Consider the following 13,719-nt stretch of genomic DNA (forward strand, 5'->3'; position numbering starts at 1 on the left):
ATGCGTGGAGGTGAGAGCCCATAACCCTGCTTGCCTGCCTGCATTCACAGCACACATGTGGGAGAGGCAGTACCTGATACAGCCATGCCTGTGGGCTGAAGGAGACAGGCTAAGGGGCTGAAGCAGTTTTAGATGGGTTAAGGTTCAACCGGTGCTCCCAGGGAGCTGGAGCCATGGCCTGAACTACGTCGTCATCCATTCAAAGTGCATTGGAAGGGAAGGCAGCGTGCCGGAGGGGAGAGGAGGTGTGGGGGAAGAAGCCTGCTCTCCTCCATCACACTCCTCATGATTATCCAGACACGTTCCCTGGTGGGATTCTGGCAGACAGAAGCACCCACAGCCCCGCTCCCCTGCTTTGATAAAGTGCATCCTCGCTGCTGCATGCCAGCCCAGCACGTCGGTGCTTCCCACCTACTCAGGACAAGGCAAGACCCAGCCTGTGCACGCCCAGCCCCACACCACAAAACGACCAGTGTTATTGCCAAGGGGTCCAGCCATAGCCCGGCTCGGTGCCTATCTTGCCCTGAAAAGACCATCCCGGAGAGATGCTTGCTAGACAGTGGGCTGGAGCGGTCCAGCGTTCCTCCACTAAGGCCCCCCCAGAGCAGGGCAGCTGCACCCCATCCCTCTGCCATGCCAGAGCAGAGACAACCCCTTTGTCCTGCAGGACAGGCAGCCACCCAGGCAGCAGAGGGGCAATAAATCCAGAGTGCTTGGCCCAGCCATGCCAGCCTGCGGGGCTCAGTGCAAACAAGCTCGGTCCCTTTGCATTTCTCTGGGCATTCCACCGCCTCTGGGATTGTCCTCACTGGGAGGGAAGGGGCAATGGATGGCCCCCTCTGGCGCCTCAGCTCAGTTCACTCCTTGGGCACCATTTGCCTCTGCGCCATGGGGTGCCCAAATCCCTTGCTCATCACAGCCCCTTTGTACCAACATGTTTACTTGCCAGCTCTGCTGGGAATGCCAGTGCCCTTCTGCAGGGCACCTCAGGCCTCCTGCTGCCCTAGCAGCCCTAGGGATGAGGGGTGCCTCCCCCATGACCCACACTCCCCAGCACCCTTGCCCATCTCCAGAGTTCGTCCTGGCCCTCTGCCCTGCAGTGGCCACATATCTGGTCAGCTGTGACTCTGCAACCAGTGCACTCACCAGCACAGGAGGCCTGGACTGTGCTGAATTGTCCTGGAGATCCTGGGGGTGCTGCCAACTGCCCCATCCTGGGCAGGCTGGTCTGAGCAGCCACCTGTGGAGCTGCCTGCCCCGGCAGTCTCCTTCTGGCCACACTGAACTCAGGCAGCCTGTCCCATGGGGTTTCTCCACAATCAGCAGAGACTGGCCAGTGAAGGCTTCTGTTGCGTAGGGGACATGGGCAGTGGCAGTCACAGGCACCTGCTGGTACCCCCCTCTGCTCCACACATGGGCCATCGCTAATTCTTCTCATCCTGGTCCTTCTGGGAGTGGTGGTGGCGCCGGCTAGGATGGCACAGGGGTGTCCCAGGAGGCACGATGTGCTGGGTGCAGACAGCAGCAGGACACAGTGCTGGGGACAGCAGTGCCTCCAGCGTGCAGGAGGCAGGACCCACCACGAGAGCCCCCGCTGCTAGGTATCATCAGGTGGGAGGCAGGAACTGTGCAAAGCTGCACCACTGGCATCTCCTGCTGACTTGGTATCCATCCAGGGGAAAACTGTCAGCCCAGCAGTGCGCACCCTGCGCTGGACAAGGCTTAACTAGCCACAGCCCAAGAGCAGGAGAGAAGTGGGGCACCGGTCCCATCAGCCCCACAGAGAGTGAGATGGAGAAGGGTGAGAGGCTGCAGCTCCACCACTCCCCTGGCTCCCTGCCCCTCCATACACCTGGTGACGGAGCAGACATGGGGACCACTCCCCACTCTGCAGTTGGCAGTGTCACGCCCAGGAGACTGCAGCCCCCCAAGCCAGCATGAGTCCATCGCAGGGCATGGCACAGGGCTGTCAGTGAACAAAGATCCAGGAGAGGAGGGGATTTTTGTGAGGGACAGCGGTAAGTCAGACAAGAGCCCCTGGGAAAACCCCAGTGCTCAACATGGAAAGGGCATCAGGGCGTGCCCTCTTTCCAAACCCTCTGTGCAGGAGAGCCCCATGGCTACAAGTTCCTCTCAGCAATGCTGTCCAAGCAGGGGAAACCTGACCTTGCTGAGCACCCAGCATCAGTGCTGCCACACGTCTGCCATCCATCTGCAGGCCAGCCAGATCCTGCTGTGTGGAGCAGTCCCAACATGAGCCAGTAAAAGCAAAGAACAGTCTCAAGGATTGTGCTGAAATCTGGCATTTGCATTGCAATCCCCTGCTGCTCAGAGTGCCGGCAGCAGCATCTCACAGACTGCTCTTGAACCAGGTCCCAGCATGCCAGGATGGGGTAGAGCTGCCTTCCCCATGTCCATGCTCACTAAAAAGCAATGGGTTCCCACATGGGTGGGTGACCAGTGCAGCCTGGTGACACCAGTGCCAGCACACCCACAGAGACAGGCCTGTGCTATGTGGCTAAGCAGCATGCTGTGCCGGGAACAACATACAGCGTGTGCAGATGCCCTGCGAGCTCTGGTGTCAGCTCTGTTCCTTTAGAAAGCCAGCAAGGTGTCAAAACGCCTTCCCTCTGCAAGGTGTGTGGAGAGGCAGGTGACTTTGGAGGAGCCACCAGAGACACTTGTCAAAAGAGACCTTTTCCTGATACCAGTCACAAAGTGCAAAGCCCTTCCCAGTGTCAGGGTCACGCAATGCAAACAAACCGCTCCGAGATCTCACCTGCTTTCCATTTCTGGCACTGCTGGGACCCCCTTCTGCACAGTGTTACCGTGGGAGGTTTGCACTGTGTTGAGGCCGGGCGTCCCTGGTGCTGGCATTCCCCGCCTTGCACAGCCAGTGCTGAGCGAGGCTCGTCCTCCCTGTTCTGCTGAGACAGCCACAGCTCTGCCGGAGGAAGAGGAGTGAGAAGCAAGACGGTGCAAGGGGAGGGCTCAGGGCCAGCTCTTCTCCTGCAGTAGAGGCTCTAGCAGTGGCACAGCTGAGCACAGCCCTGTTTTTCAGCTGCCTGGTGCTGGCAGGGTGTGGGAACGTTAAATCCTCCCCATTCCATGTGGCACTTGAAGGGACCAGTCACTTCTCTCCACATGGGTTGATTTTATCCTCTTGGCTCAAACCCCAAAGACAACAGGGACTGAACGTGAAACTCCCTAAGGTCTGAGAATACTGTCCCATTCCCACAGACCCTTCCACATCCCCAGCTTTGAGGATCTCATCTCTGAGCATGGCATCTGAGCAGAAAGCTGAGACAGAGCCCCAAGTCCTTCTCTGCCTGCTGGCTCCCTTTCCCCTCTATGCAGACTGGGAAGCAGTGGGGTTTATAAAAAAAAAAAGAAAGAAAAAAAAAGAAAGAGAGGGGATTTACGCAGAAAGAAAAAGGGGATGCAGCAATTTCTGTGGCTATAGGAACAGGAAACACTAAAGCCTTGTGCAACTTGACCTATTGCATCTCTGGGCTCTTCTTCGCACTGACACACACGCTGCTGGCCAGAGCGAGCAATGGGGCTATGTGTGCTGTGCTACTGATCCATGCTCTGCAGGCGTCTCCTCCCACCTTCAGCCCTAGGATCAGCTCCATGGCGCTGCTGGCCTCCTGCCCAGAGCGGGCTCCTGTCGGCCTTGATCAGCAGACAGCTGCCTCCACGGGACTGTCCTTGGTGTCCCAATGTGTTTGGCGGAGAAGGGCAGTGCCGGGCAGGGGTGACAAGAGGGAGTCCAGGCTCTGTGGGGTTTGGCAGTCCTGGGGGAGAGGGTGGCACATGCCAGGGCTGTAAAAAACTTTTGCAATGAAGAGTGTGTGGAAAGGTTAAAACAGTTCCGAGATGTCTCAAACCCTTCTTGACTGAGCCAGGCCTGGCTGGCACCTACTGACACCTCCGGCACAGTCCATGACCTGCTCTCTGTCCATCTGCAGAACTGTCTCTCACAGCAGGCCAGGCCCAGGAATGGCACCGCATCCCCTTTATCTCTCTGACTTGACTTTGTACCTGAGGACCAGGTAAGCCAGGAGCCGCAGGATGATGAAGAAGATGCCCAGGATGAGGAAGTCCAGGTACAGTTTAGCCTCCTCCACATCCAGCTCCTGCAGGATCTTGATGGGTTTTTGGAAAGGGCAGAAGTCCTCGAGGCACTCCAGGTCCTCACGCTCCATAGCATAGATGGTGAGAATGACTCCCTCAAAGCCATACCTAGGGCAGAGCACACCACGAGAGTCACCACATGCCCCAGGCAGCCCCATTCTCTCCCCAGCCCATGGGAGCTCAGGACAGGGAGCTTCTAGCCAGAGCACAGGGTCCCACCTGACATAGGAGACGTAGGAGCTCCACTGCAGGTAGGTGGGGATGGTCTTGAAGCTGACGAAGAAGCCCGAGAAGAGCAGGACAGGGATAGCAGTGACGGGTCCCACAAAGGTGGCCACCTGGGGAGCAGAGGCCACTGGGTGTCACGTCCCTGTCCCTGCACGCACTACCTATGGCACTCACATGCACACCTATGGGCAACACTTCCCGCCACGCCTCCTTGTCGTGGGACCCCCTGCAACTCTCCCCCTGTCTCCACATAACAGGCAAAGCCAGGGTCCTGTCTGACCTGTAGGGAAGTAGATGCAGCTCCGATGAGAAGCCCGAGGGACTGGGCCACCAGGGCTGTGGCAGTGGCCAGGGCAGAGAAGAGGAGGAAGCGCGTGGCTTCGGGTGGCTGGCCCGTCATCCAGTACACAATGCTGCAGTACGCAATGGGGCAGATCACCTGAAGAAAGGCAAGCAAAGAGACTGCTCCGCATGGCCATCCTCACCCCACAGACCCTCCCTGGGGGATGGAGAGCCACAGGGACCCCCCAAAGGCCAGCCATGGCATTGGGGTAGCCGGGCTGTGCCAAGGAAGGCACATCAGCATCAGGGCCACACTTTAGTCCAGTCAAAAGCTCACCTGGAAGGGCACATCCGCCATGGTCTTTGCCAGATAATAGGCTTTCAGGCTGTACCAGTAGTTCAAGTGCTCCCGCAGGAATACAGACATCTCCTGGGGGACTGCATGGAAACAAGGAGTTAGCAGCCAGCAGTGCCCTGGCCTGGGCTGCTCCAGCCCCCATTCCCACCTGCCCTGGTGCAGGCAGATGTGATGCTGCCCTGGCACAGAGCACCAGGCAGTCTCCTGCCTGTGCCATGAGCAGGTGCTCAAATCTTCACCAGGGAAAAAATCAGTGCTCGATGTGGGAATTTTCTGCATGGAAAAGTCAGCTTGGCTGGGGGTTTTTATGCAAACTTTCTGAGGAAGTGAAAGAGAGGTGAAGCAGTTGAAAATGCAGTTTTACAGACATTTTCTCAGCAAAAAAATATTGCCAGCATTCTGCTTTAAGCCAGTGAGTACATTATAGCCAAGCATTAAATAAAGGGCAAAACTGCAATATACCCAAAGAGAACTTCCCCCCCTCCTTTTTGTTTGAATGTTTTTCCTCTCCTCTCTTATTTCACCCCTTTTGCCCAATTCATCTGGCTCCACCATACACCACCCAGCAGACACACTCCCACACAGCTGGGGCACCTCCCTCTGCCCCAGGGGTTGGGAGAAGCGAATGGGTGTTGGGGGAAGGAGCTCCTTACAGGTGAGGATGGTGGGCATCAGCGCAGCAAACATGAGGAAGAGCATGGAGAAGAAGAGAAAGCCGGTGTTGTTGAAGACTTTGCCCGCATCGTTGCCAATGTGCAGATAGAGCAGCCCAATCAGCACCCCAATGCAGATGTGGGACATGAACCGCAGGTGGGTCAGCACCTGCAGATAGAGAGGGTATAGGGACTCAGAGAGGCAGAGCTGCATCCCATGAGCATCCCAGGGGAGCAGAGGACAGCCTGCCTGTTCCTCAAGGGTGAGCCCCACTCCATTCCCCGTTCGATTCCAGTCTCCGCCTGTCCCTAGCAACCAACAGGCCCCCATCCCCTCAGCCCTGGCCCAGCCTTCCCTGCTCTCACCGTGTCCCTTAGGATGCAGATAAAGGTTCTCTTGAAGAGGATGCAGAACTGGGTTGAAGTGCTGGTGGCAAACGTGTGGCTCTCGATGTGGTCCACGTCCTGCAAGATCACAGACAAGTCAGGGACATGGGTCAAGTTCACAACATGGGCTCCCTACTAGGATAGCACCCAAATGCTCCCGGGGTGCCCCTTGTGAGCACCCATGGTGAAAAGAGGCACTGACAGCTGCAAGCACAGAGCTGTTGCTCAAGACAAGCAGAGGCTGGCTGAACACCTCCATGCTCCCCACCATGTCCAAGGGGCTCTAGGCATCACAGGATATCTGTGCACTGTAGGGCAGGGGGAACAGAGGTGTCGCTGGGTGGGCACCCCATTACCTGCCACTCCCTGTCACCATAGGAGGCTCCTCTCATCCCCACTCACCGTCACACAGTGTGCCGGGCATGATGGATCTGCCTTGTTGGGGCTGCTCTTCTTCTCGGCCATGGTGCACATGCCATTCTGGACAGCACGGAACAGGACGGGGTTGAGGTCCCCATACTCTCCTGAGGCCACCTCGATAACTGTGGAGGAGGACAGGACCCCTGAGAGGTGCTGAGCCAGCCCTTGCCATTACTTTGCTTGGCCTGCCCAGACCATGACCCCATGGGGCAGGGAGATGGCAGCCCAGCACAACCTCCAACCCACAATGCTACACCACACAGCAGCACTGCCCAGACAGCACTTAACAGGAAGGGCACAGGCAGCCCTTCTCCCTGGGCAACCCAGGGGAATGCTGGGCAGCCCCTAGGGCTTGGCAGTGGGTTTGGACCTTGTCACCCTCTGCTCCTCACCAGAGCCCCAGCTGGGGTAGGGGCACTCACTGAAATCAGCAGGGTTGTGGTACGTGGGGCAGTGGAGGCCGAGACCCTTCAGGTAGGGGATGAGGTTGGTCACGACGCCTTTGAAGATGCACTGGCCCTGGCTCAGGATGTACAGCTGCAAGAAAAGGCCAGGATACGTCAGGTGCAGAGCAGCCAAGAGCACTGTTGCCTGCTCCTACCCACCTCCCTGTCCTAGGGTGACACACAGGGCACCCTTACCAGACCCCGGCCATCAGGGCTGTGTGCCACACAAGCCCCAGGTCAAATGCCTGCAGCCCATCCCTCCCAGACTCTCGCCTGGGTCTTGGGGCCAGAGGGACCCTGTGCCCCCAAAGAGTCCTGTGTCCTAGCCCAGTTCAAACCTTGTCGAACATCTCAAAAAGCTTGGCGCTGGGCTGATGGATGGTGCAAATGATGGTGCGCCCACCCTGTGCCAGGGACCGCATCAGGGAAACCACTTGGAAGCAGGAGGCACTGTCCAGACCGCTGTGGCCACACAGGATGGGGTGGAGGAGAAAGAGATAGCAGAGAGAGAAGGGGAGAGTTGAGAGCGGGAGAAGTATATCCTAAAGATGCCCCCAGTTGTCTCCCCTTGTGAGCACCCTCTTCCCAGGTCAATGGAGGAAAGCATCCCTTTGCAGCCCCAGCTCTGCCACGCCCCAGCCCTCTTGAACCCCTGCTGGGCACAGTCACATCCCACCCTCAGGTCTCGCAGCCCAGCTGTGCTCCAGAGGGTGCTGGTCACCCTGGTGTCCCCCAGCCCGTGCAGCCTCACCTCGTGGGCTCATCGAAGAACATGACCGGAGGGTTGTTCACCAGCTCCAGGGCAATAGCCAGGCGCTTGCGCTGCCCCCCTGACAGCGAGATGGTGCGGGTGTAGGAGCACTCCAGCAGCCCCAGAGCCGTCAGGATCTCGTTCACCTGTGAGACAGCCTCATTCACCACAGGTTCCCACAGACCCTCACCCCATCCCTGCCACCTCCCTTCAGACCTCCACCACTGGGAGCCCCTGGCATCATCTGGTCCCCTCAGGGCACTCCCTTCCCTAGTGTCCCCTAGTATCTCTCTTGGGGAGAGATAAGGGGGCCTGGGCCCACCTTCCTCTGCACTCACCAGCTCCTTCTTCACCTCCTGCTTCTCACTCAGCTTCAGGTTAGCGGAGACCTGCAGGGAGAGACAACTGTCAGATGTAGGGAACACAATCAGCTGCACCATGGCACCGTCCCTGCCCACGTGAGGGCTGGGAGTGGTGGCTCAGGATGAAGGGAGCAAGAACAGCAGGATTTTGTTCCCGTGTCCCAGAGCCCTTGGAAATGCCTGATGTCAGCGTGGGCTCAGTGCCCAAGGACACAGTCCACAGGATGCCCCACAGAGCCCAGCATGCTGCCTGGCTCCCGGATCGCTCACCATCATAGCCTCCAGCACAGTGAGGTGCGGCAGGAGCATGTCATCCTGCATGATGTAGCAGGACATCTTGCGGAAGGTACGCAGATCCCGTGGCCGGCCATTCACCAGGATCTGCCCCTTCATGCCAGTCTCCCTGCAAGAAAGAGGCGTGTGCGGGTGTAGCACAGGACCCCTAGTACTGCACCCCCAGACCTGCTGGCTTCCCCCCCAGCCTCACCTGTAGCCAGCCAGGATGTTCATGAGTGTGGACTTCCCAGCACCTGAGGGCCCCATGATCCCAATGAGCTCCCGCTGGCAGAACTTCCCTGACAGGCATTTGAGGAGAGTCTTGTACCCTGGAGAGAGAGCAGCACAGGTTCAGCTTTCAAGAGCAGCAGTGCTACTGGGGCACCTGGGGGACCTCAGGACCTCCATGCATTCTGCCAGGGCCTGCATGTGTCTGGAGACTGTCTCCATCAGCATCACCAGGGCTATAGCCACAGCAACTGTCATTTCCAGAATGATACCTGACCCCAGTCCTTGGCTGGCCCCACTGATTTCCAGCACAGAAGAGGCACATGCCCTGGATCACGGCAAAGACCATGGAAATCCCTGGGTCAGGGCACGTAGCTGCTGAGGCAGATTACCAGGCTGTGACATTGGTCCTGAGCATGTTGTCAGATCCCAGTCCCAAGGGCCAGTGGAGAGGGACAGCAAGAAACAGGATAGCATAGGGCAGGCAAAGTCCCCAAGCCTGCTGGATGCCCGGCTGTTGCCTTCATTGGCATTCATGCTGTGATACCCATCAGCAGCCACTGCTAATCAGACCTGGAATTATCTCTGCTTTAAATGCAGCTGATTAGCATTTTCTGGCAGAAGGAACATGATGTGTTCAGAGTAGGGAACAGGCACAGCCTCAGGCTCTCAGGAGCTGCCCCCAAAACACAGCCCTGTCAGGAGAGCAATGGTATACAGGGTGCTAAGACCATGCTGAACCATGGACCACGTCTGAGCGTGTCCCTGCTGGAAACATGCCCCCCGTGTGCCCTGTGGTGGCAGGTGGTGTTGGGCAAGGACAACATGTCCATCCCCTGCCCACAGGCTGGGGCGAGTCCCAGAGCCAGACCAGTTCATGGTCCTCATACCACTCTAGGGGTACAAGGGACCCCTCTGGCTTTGTCCATCCCCAGGACAGGGGGTCCGGCACAGCAAGCTCCCTGTTCCTCCTCTGCATCCCTCAGAGCCAGGCACCCTGCACCCAGGAGTGGGCCCCGCTGGCAGAGGGGCAGCAAGGGCAGGGAGGGGAGGAGGACAGGGGGCTGTGCATGACATCAGCAGAGCCAGCATGCCCAGCAGCCCCCCCAGCGCATCCTGGCACCACGCACACAGCTCCGGCACCGCGCATGCTGCTCACGTCGGCGCCACTGCAGCTTGCGCAGCGGTTACTTGCGTTCATTGACTGCCAGTAACCTCCTGCTTCAGCAGAGCGCGGCGGATCCTGGGGGCTGCGGTCAAAGGCACCGGGAGCTCCCCACCTGCTCCTCCACCTGCACCTGGCCTGGGGGAGAGGAGAGTCCCTCCCATTGCCCCCCCAGGATCCCAGCACCCCTCGGCTTGCTCCTCTCCGGTCCAGCTGTCCGAGCCTTTCCCCCTTCCTCCCCACAGGGCACTGCCCCCCTAGCAAGCAGCCGGTCCAGCACACTCTGCCCTGGGGAACCCATGGTTGCACCATGGCTCCTCCTGGGATGCTTCCTCAGCATCCCAGACAAACAGGCAGACCTCATCCAGGGGGATGTAGGGGCTGGTCCCACTGTCTTTCAGTCCTTCAGTTTCCCTAGCTGCAGAGCCTGCCTGGGGACAGTGCTCCTGACTGGCAGGGCACCCCACTGAGCAGCCCCATGCCCTCGCTCTGCTCACCCCAGGCCCCTGCTTATCCCTGCCTGCCTTCAGCTTCTGCAGATCAGCTCCCCCTCCATCTCATGGGGCTGCCTGATTGGTATCCCATTAACTAAGAGAGCTAATTAAAGCAGACTACCACCCACCAGCCACCATCTGCCTCCCCTCTCCCCTCCCTGAGCTCTCGGCCAGAGTCACAGACAGGAAAGGGAACTGTGGCCTCAGCTGCACAGGGAGCTGCTAGAGAGGAAATCCCCTGCAAATCACACATATTCTCCTTGCCAAGCTCTGAACTGGGGCACCCCTTGGGGTCTCCTGCTGCTGGCACGTCACACACAGGCATCATACCCCAATCAACAGTGCTGGGGAAACTAATCCCTCCTGGCTGCCCCGAACCAGGAAATCTGCCCCATTTCCCCTGTGCGTTCCTGGACAGAGGCTTCCCTGGGATGCGGTCTACTTTCTTCTGGCATTGCACAGCAGAGGCATGCAGCAGCTTCTGCGGGACACAAGCCTGCCCTCCACCCATGGGCACCCAGCAAGGGCAGGCAGCCATAGCATGGCTGCAAACAGGATCTGCCGCTCAGACAGACCACGGAGCTGGACAGCTCGACCACCCAGACAGCCCCCACTGCCACAGGGGACAGCAGGGTAAGCAGCTCCAGCATCTCCTGCTGTGGCTCCCGGTGTGCAGCCCCGCTGCCACACACTGAGGCAAGCTCCTGCCGGCAGGCAGGGAGCTGAGGCACTCTGTGCTTGCAGAGGCTGGGAATGCCTGGAGCAGGAATTGGCAGAGAAGTGATGAATCCAGCACAGAATGAGACATTGAAGACCTGGGTGAGATCAAGGCATGCGGAACAGGAGAGGGGTGCGGTAGCCCTGCCAGGTCCCCTCCCCTGCCCTTCCTCAGCTGGCAGCTCCTACCTCTCTTCCTCCACCAGGAGCCTTCCCGCACAGAGTAGGACAGGTCGATGAACTCAATGTTGACAGCCGAGCGCTTCGGGAGGTGGGAAAACCTCTGGGCCTCTGTGATGTGGTTCTCCACCTTCTTCAAATGGGTGGTGAGGAGCGGGGCATCTGGGGGGCTGGCGTGGCACACTGTGTCCTCCAGGGCAATGGAGACACATGCAGGATCCATACCCTTCTCTGCCATCCTGCTGCTCTGTAGGAAACACACGGGGATTGACTCACAGTGGGCCCCTCTCTCAAGCCCAGGGTCTGGCACCCACAGCCGGGATGGAAGGATAGACCTGGCCAGGGCAGCTCAGCCGGTACCAAGGGGCTCACAGCAAGGAGGAGCTGATCAGCTCCACAGTCAATAATTCATGCACCTCCTGCGGCTGGGTCTAGCTCTGGCAGCAGAGCTGTCAGGCTGTTCAGCTCCCATAGTCCCACTGCTGCTGGGCTCCCTGCCCTGCTCCTGTCCACCATAGTGGGCACAGGATGAGAGGTGAGAGAGCTGATGTTTTGCCCTCATGGGGTGGGGGACACTCAGCTGCACCTGGATGTCCTTAAGGGCTCACCAGGAATTACCCCCGCCTGGCCTGGCCAGGGCTCGGGGGACACAGGTATGGGGTGCCAAGTAAGCAGACTCTTCCCAGACAGTTCCTTGGACAAAGCATGCTGTGCTTCACCCAGGCTCCAGGGGCAGAGCAGTCCTGGCTAGATTGGACCCTCTGCTGAGTCCCCATGGGCTCGCTGGGAAAGACTTTGATGGTTGGACTTGATGATCCCAAGGGTCTTTTCCAACCTAAATGATTCTATGATTCTATGACTTAATAGAGCAGGGATGGGGCCCCGCTAGTGCCAGTCCTTCTCTGCCTCCCTTGGCTCGTTTCACCTTCCTGGCTCTTACCAGCACAGCCTCAGAGACCAGGCCAGAACTTAACTGGGGCCATTGCACGATGCTAATACAGACATCTACCCAAATGCTCTCCTGCTAGGCAGTGTCTTCTGCCTGCAGTCCTCCCCACAGCCTGCTGCAGCACGGCCAAGCTCCCCGCATCCCCAACTTGGCTTGAAGACTCTGCGGTGCTGGGGGGATGTTGAGCCAAGCAGGGTGCGGAGCATCCTAACCCCAGATCGCCCTGCGGCACCACAGACTGGCAGAAGGTTGGGGATCCCCACAGCACCAGCAAAAGGAGCCTGAGCTGTGCATGAGCAGGCTGGGCCCAGCAGCCATCTCACCTCCAAGGCTAGGGTCCTAATGCTTCGCTAACCTACATTTTGCTGAGGTGCAGGCTGCAGGCAGCTCCTCGCTACAGCTGCAATGCACACACAGTCCCCTGAAACGGGAAGCCGGCTTCGCGAGGAGCTGCGCCGAGATCTTCCCAGCCCCTCTCCCCGTTGCAGACAGATCCCTTTCAGGGCTGGAGGGCAGCCAGCCCCAGCCCTGGGGAAGAAGAGGTGGGAAGGAGGGCTGCGGGATCCCGGCACTCAGATCCCCCTCTCAGCAGCCGCGAGCTCTGGGACACACCGTGGCACCCAGCCCCAGGGTGCGGGGCCACGGGAACGGGGGGGGGCACCGGGCACAAAGCGCCCTCGGGCTCACCTTGACTCCTTCGGCTGGGCGTTACAAGGAGCGCTAAATCCCACAAGCCGCTCTCCGCGGCTTAGCCCGTCCCCGCGGCGAGGAGCGGGGAAGGCAGCTTTGCCGAGGATGTTCTTCCTTCATCCCGGCTCCCCGCCGGCCCCCTCCATCCCCGGCCGCCCCCGGCGCCCCCCCACCCCGGGCAGGGGAGGGGGCTCCTCCGGGGAAGGGGCTCCCGCAGGCTCACCTGGCAGGCTGCGGGCGCGGCAGCTCCTCTCCCCGCCGGCTGCGGCCGTGCCTCCGCCGCAGCGCCCTCCGCCTCTCCCTCCTCCGCAGACAAAGGGGCGATGCCCGCGGCGGGGGCCGGGGGCCGGCGCCGGGCCGGGCCGGGCAGGGAGCGGCTCGGCGGCAGCCGGACGGTCCTCAGCGCCGGGACCCAGGCTGGGCGCTGCCCCCGCGGGTCCCCAGCCGGGGTCTCCTCCCCATCGCTCCGCAGGGCTGGGCTGGGCTAGGCTGGGCTGGGCTGGGCAGGGCAGGGCGGGAGGGTTGCTCTAAACCCCTAGCCCAGCAGTGGCTAGCAGCCCCCCGGGCCCGGCTGTGCCCCTCTCCGCCAGCTTTGTCCCTGCTGCTGCTTCTGCCTGTCGGGGCGGCAGGATGGGCTGCCCAGGCAGGCAGCAGTGCCAGGCAGCGAAAAATCCTCTTAAAGGGACCGGCCCGATTTCCTCGCCCAGCAAGCCAGAAGGCCCTGAGCGTCCTCAGCGCAGAAGCCTGGGGTTTGCTAGCCCTGTTGCCGCAGCCCCCCAGCACCCCGCCCCGCTGCTGTTCCGTGTGGGGCAGAGCCTGCTGCAGCTCCCTCTGTTGCCATCTTAGCCCAAAACCCTGTGGGCACAACACTCCTGAAGTCCGCTCCTGACCGGGAAGCTTCTGGCCGCACCCCTGCGCATCCCAGGGCTCCTGTATCCCAATGCCCCCGCATCCCGGGGTTCCCTCATCTGGTTGCCCCTGAGTCCTGGGCATCCC

General features: G+C 59.9%; 1 protein-coding gene across 1 annotated transcript; it reads right to left on the reverse strand.

The window, feature by feature from the left end:
- Window positions 1–3,136: 3,136 nt before the first annotated feature.
- ABCG4 (ATP binding cassette subfamily G member 4) lies at window positions 3,137–13,190 on the reverse strand. Its single transcript, XM_074561064.1, has 15 exons — window positions 12,947–13,190; window positions 11,094–11,331; window positions 8,512–8,629; window positions 8,295–8,427; window positions 8,001–8,051; window positions 7,663–7,808; window positions 7,250–7,373; window positions 6,888–7,002; window positions 6,448–6,587; window positions 6,025–6,123; window positions 5,659–5,827; window positions 4,985–5,085; window positions 4,646–4,804; window positions 4,357–4,475; window positions 3,137–4,245 (listed from the first exon to the last, which is right to left on the reverse strand). Exons 2-15 carry the CDS (start codon window positions 11,320–11,322, stop codon window positions 4,020–4,022), a joined length of 1,929 nt encoding a protein of 642 aa, XP_074417165.1. The 5' UTR covers window positions 11,323–11,331; window positions 12,947–13,190; the 3' UTR covers window positions 3,137–4,019.
- Window positions 13,191–13,719: the final 529 nt, after the last annotated feature.

The sequence above is a fragment of the Larus michahellis genome, chromosome 17 (genome assembly GCF_964199755.1).
Source record: "Larus michahellis chromosome 17, bLarMic1.1, whole genome shotgun sequence".
Classification (NCBI taxonomy): domain Eukaryota; kingdom Metazoa; phylum Chordata; class Aves; order Charadriiformes; family Laridae; genus Larus; species Larus michahellis.

Coding starts and splice junctions, on each gene's coding strand:
- ABCG4 (XM_074561064.1), bottom strand. CDS start 11,322: ATGGCAGAGAAGGGTATGGATCCTGCATGTGTCTCCATTGCCCTGGAG. Junction 8,052..8,294: donor CTGTGCTGGAGGCTATGATG/GTGAGCGATCCG, acceptor CTCTCCCTGCAG/GTCTCCGCTAACCTGAAGCT. Junction 4,246..4,356: donor TCCTACGTCTCCTATGTCAG/GTGGGACCCTGT, acceptor GCTCTGCCCTAG/GTATGGCTTTGAGGGAGTCA.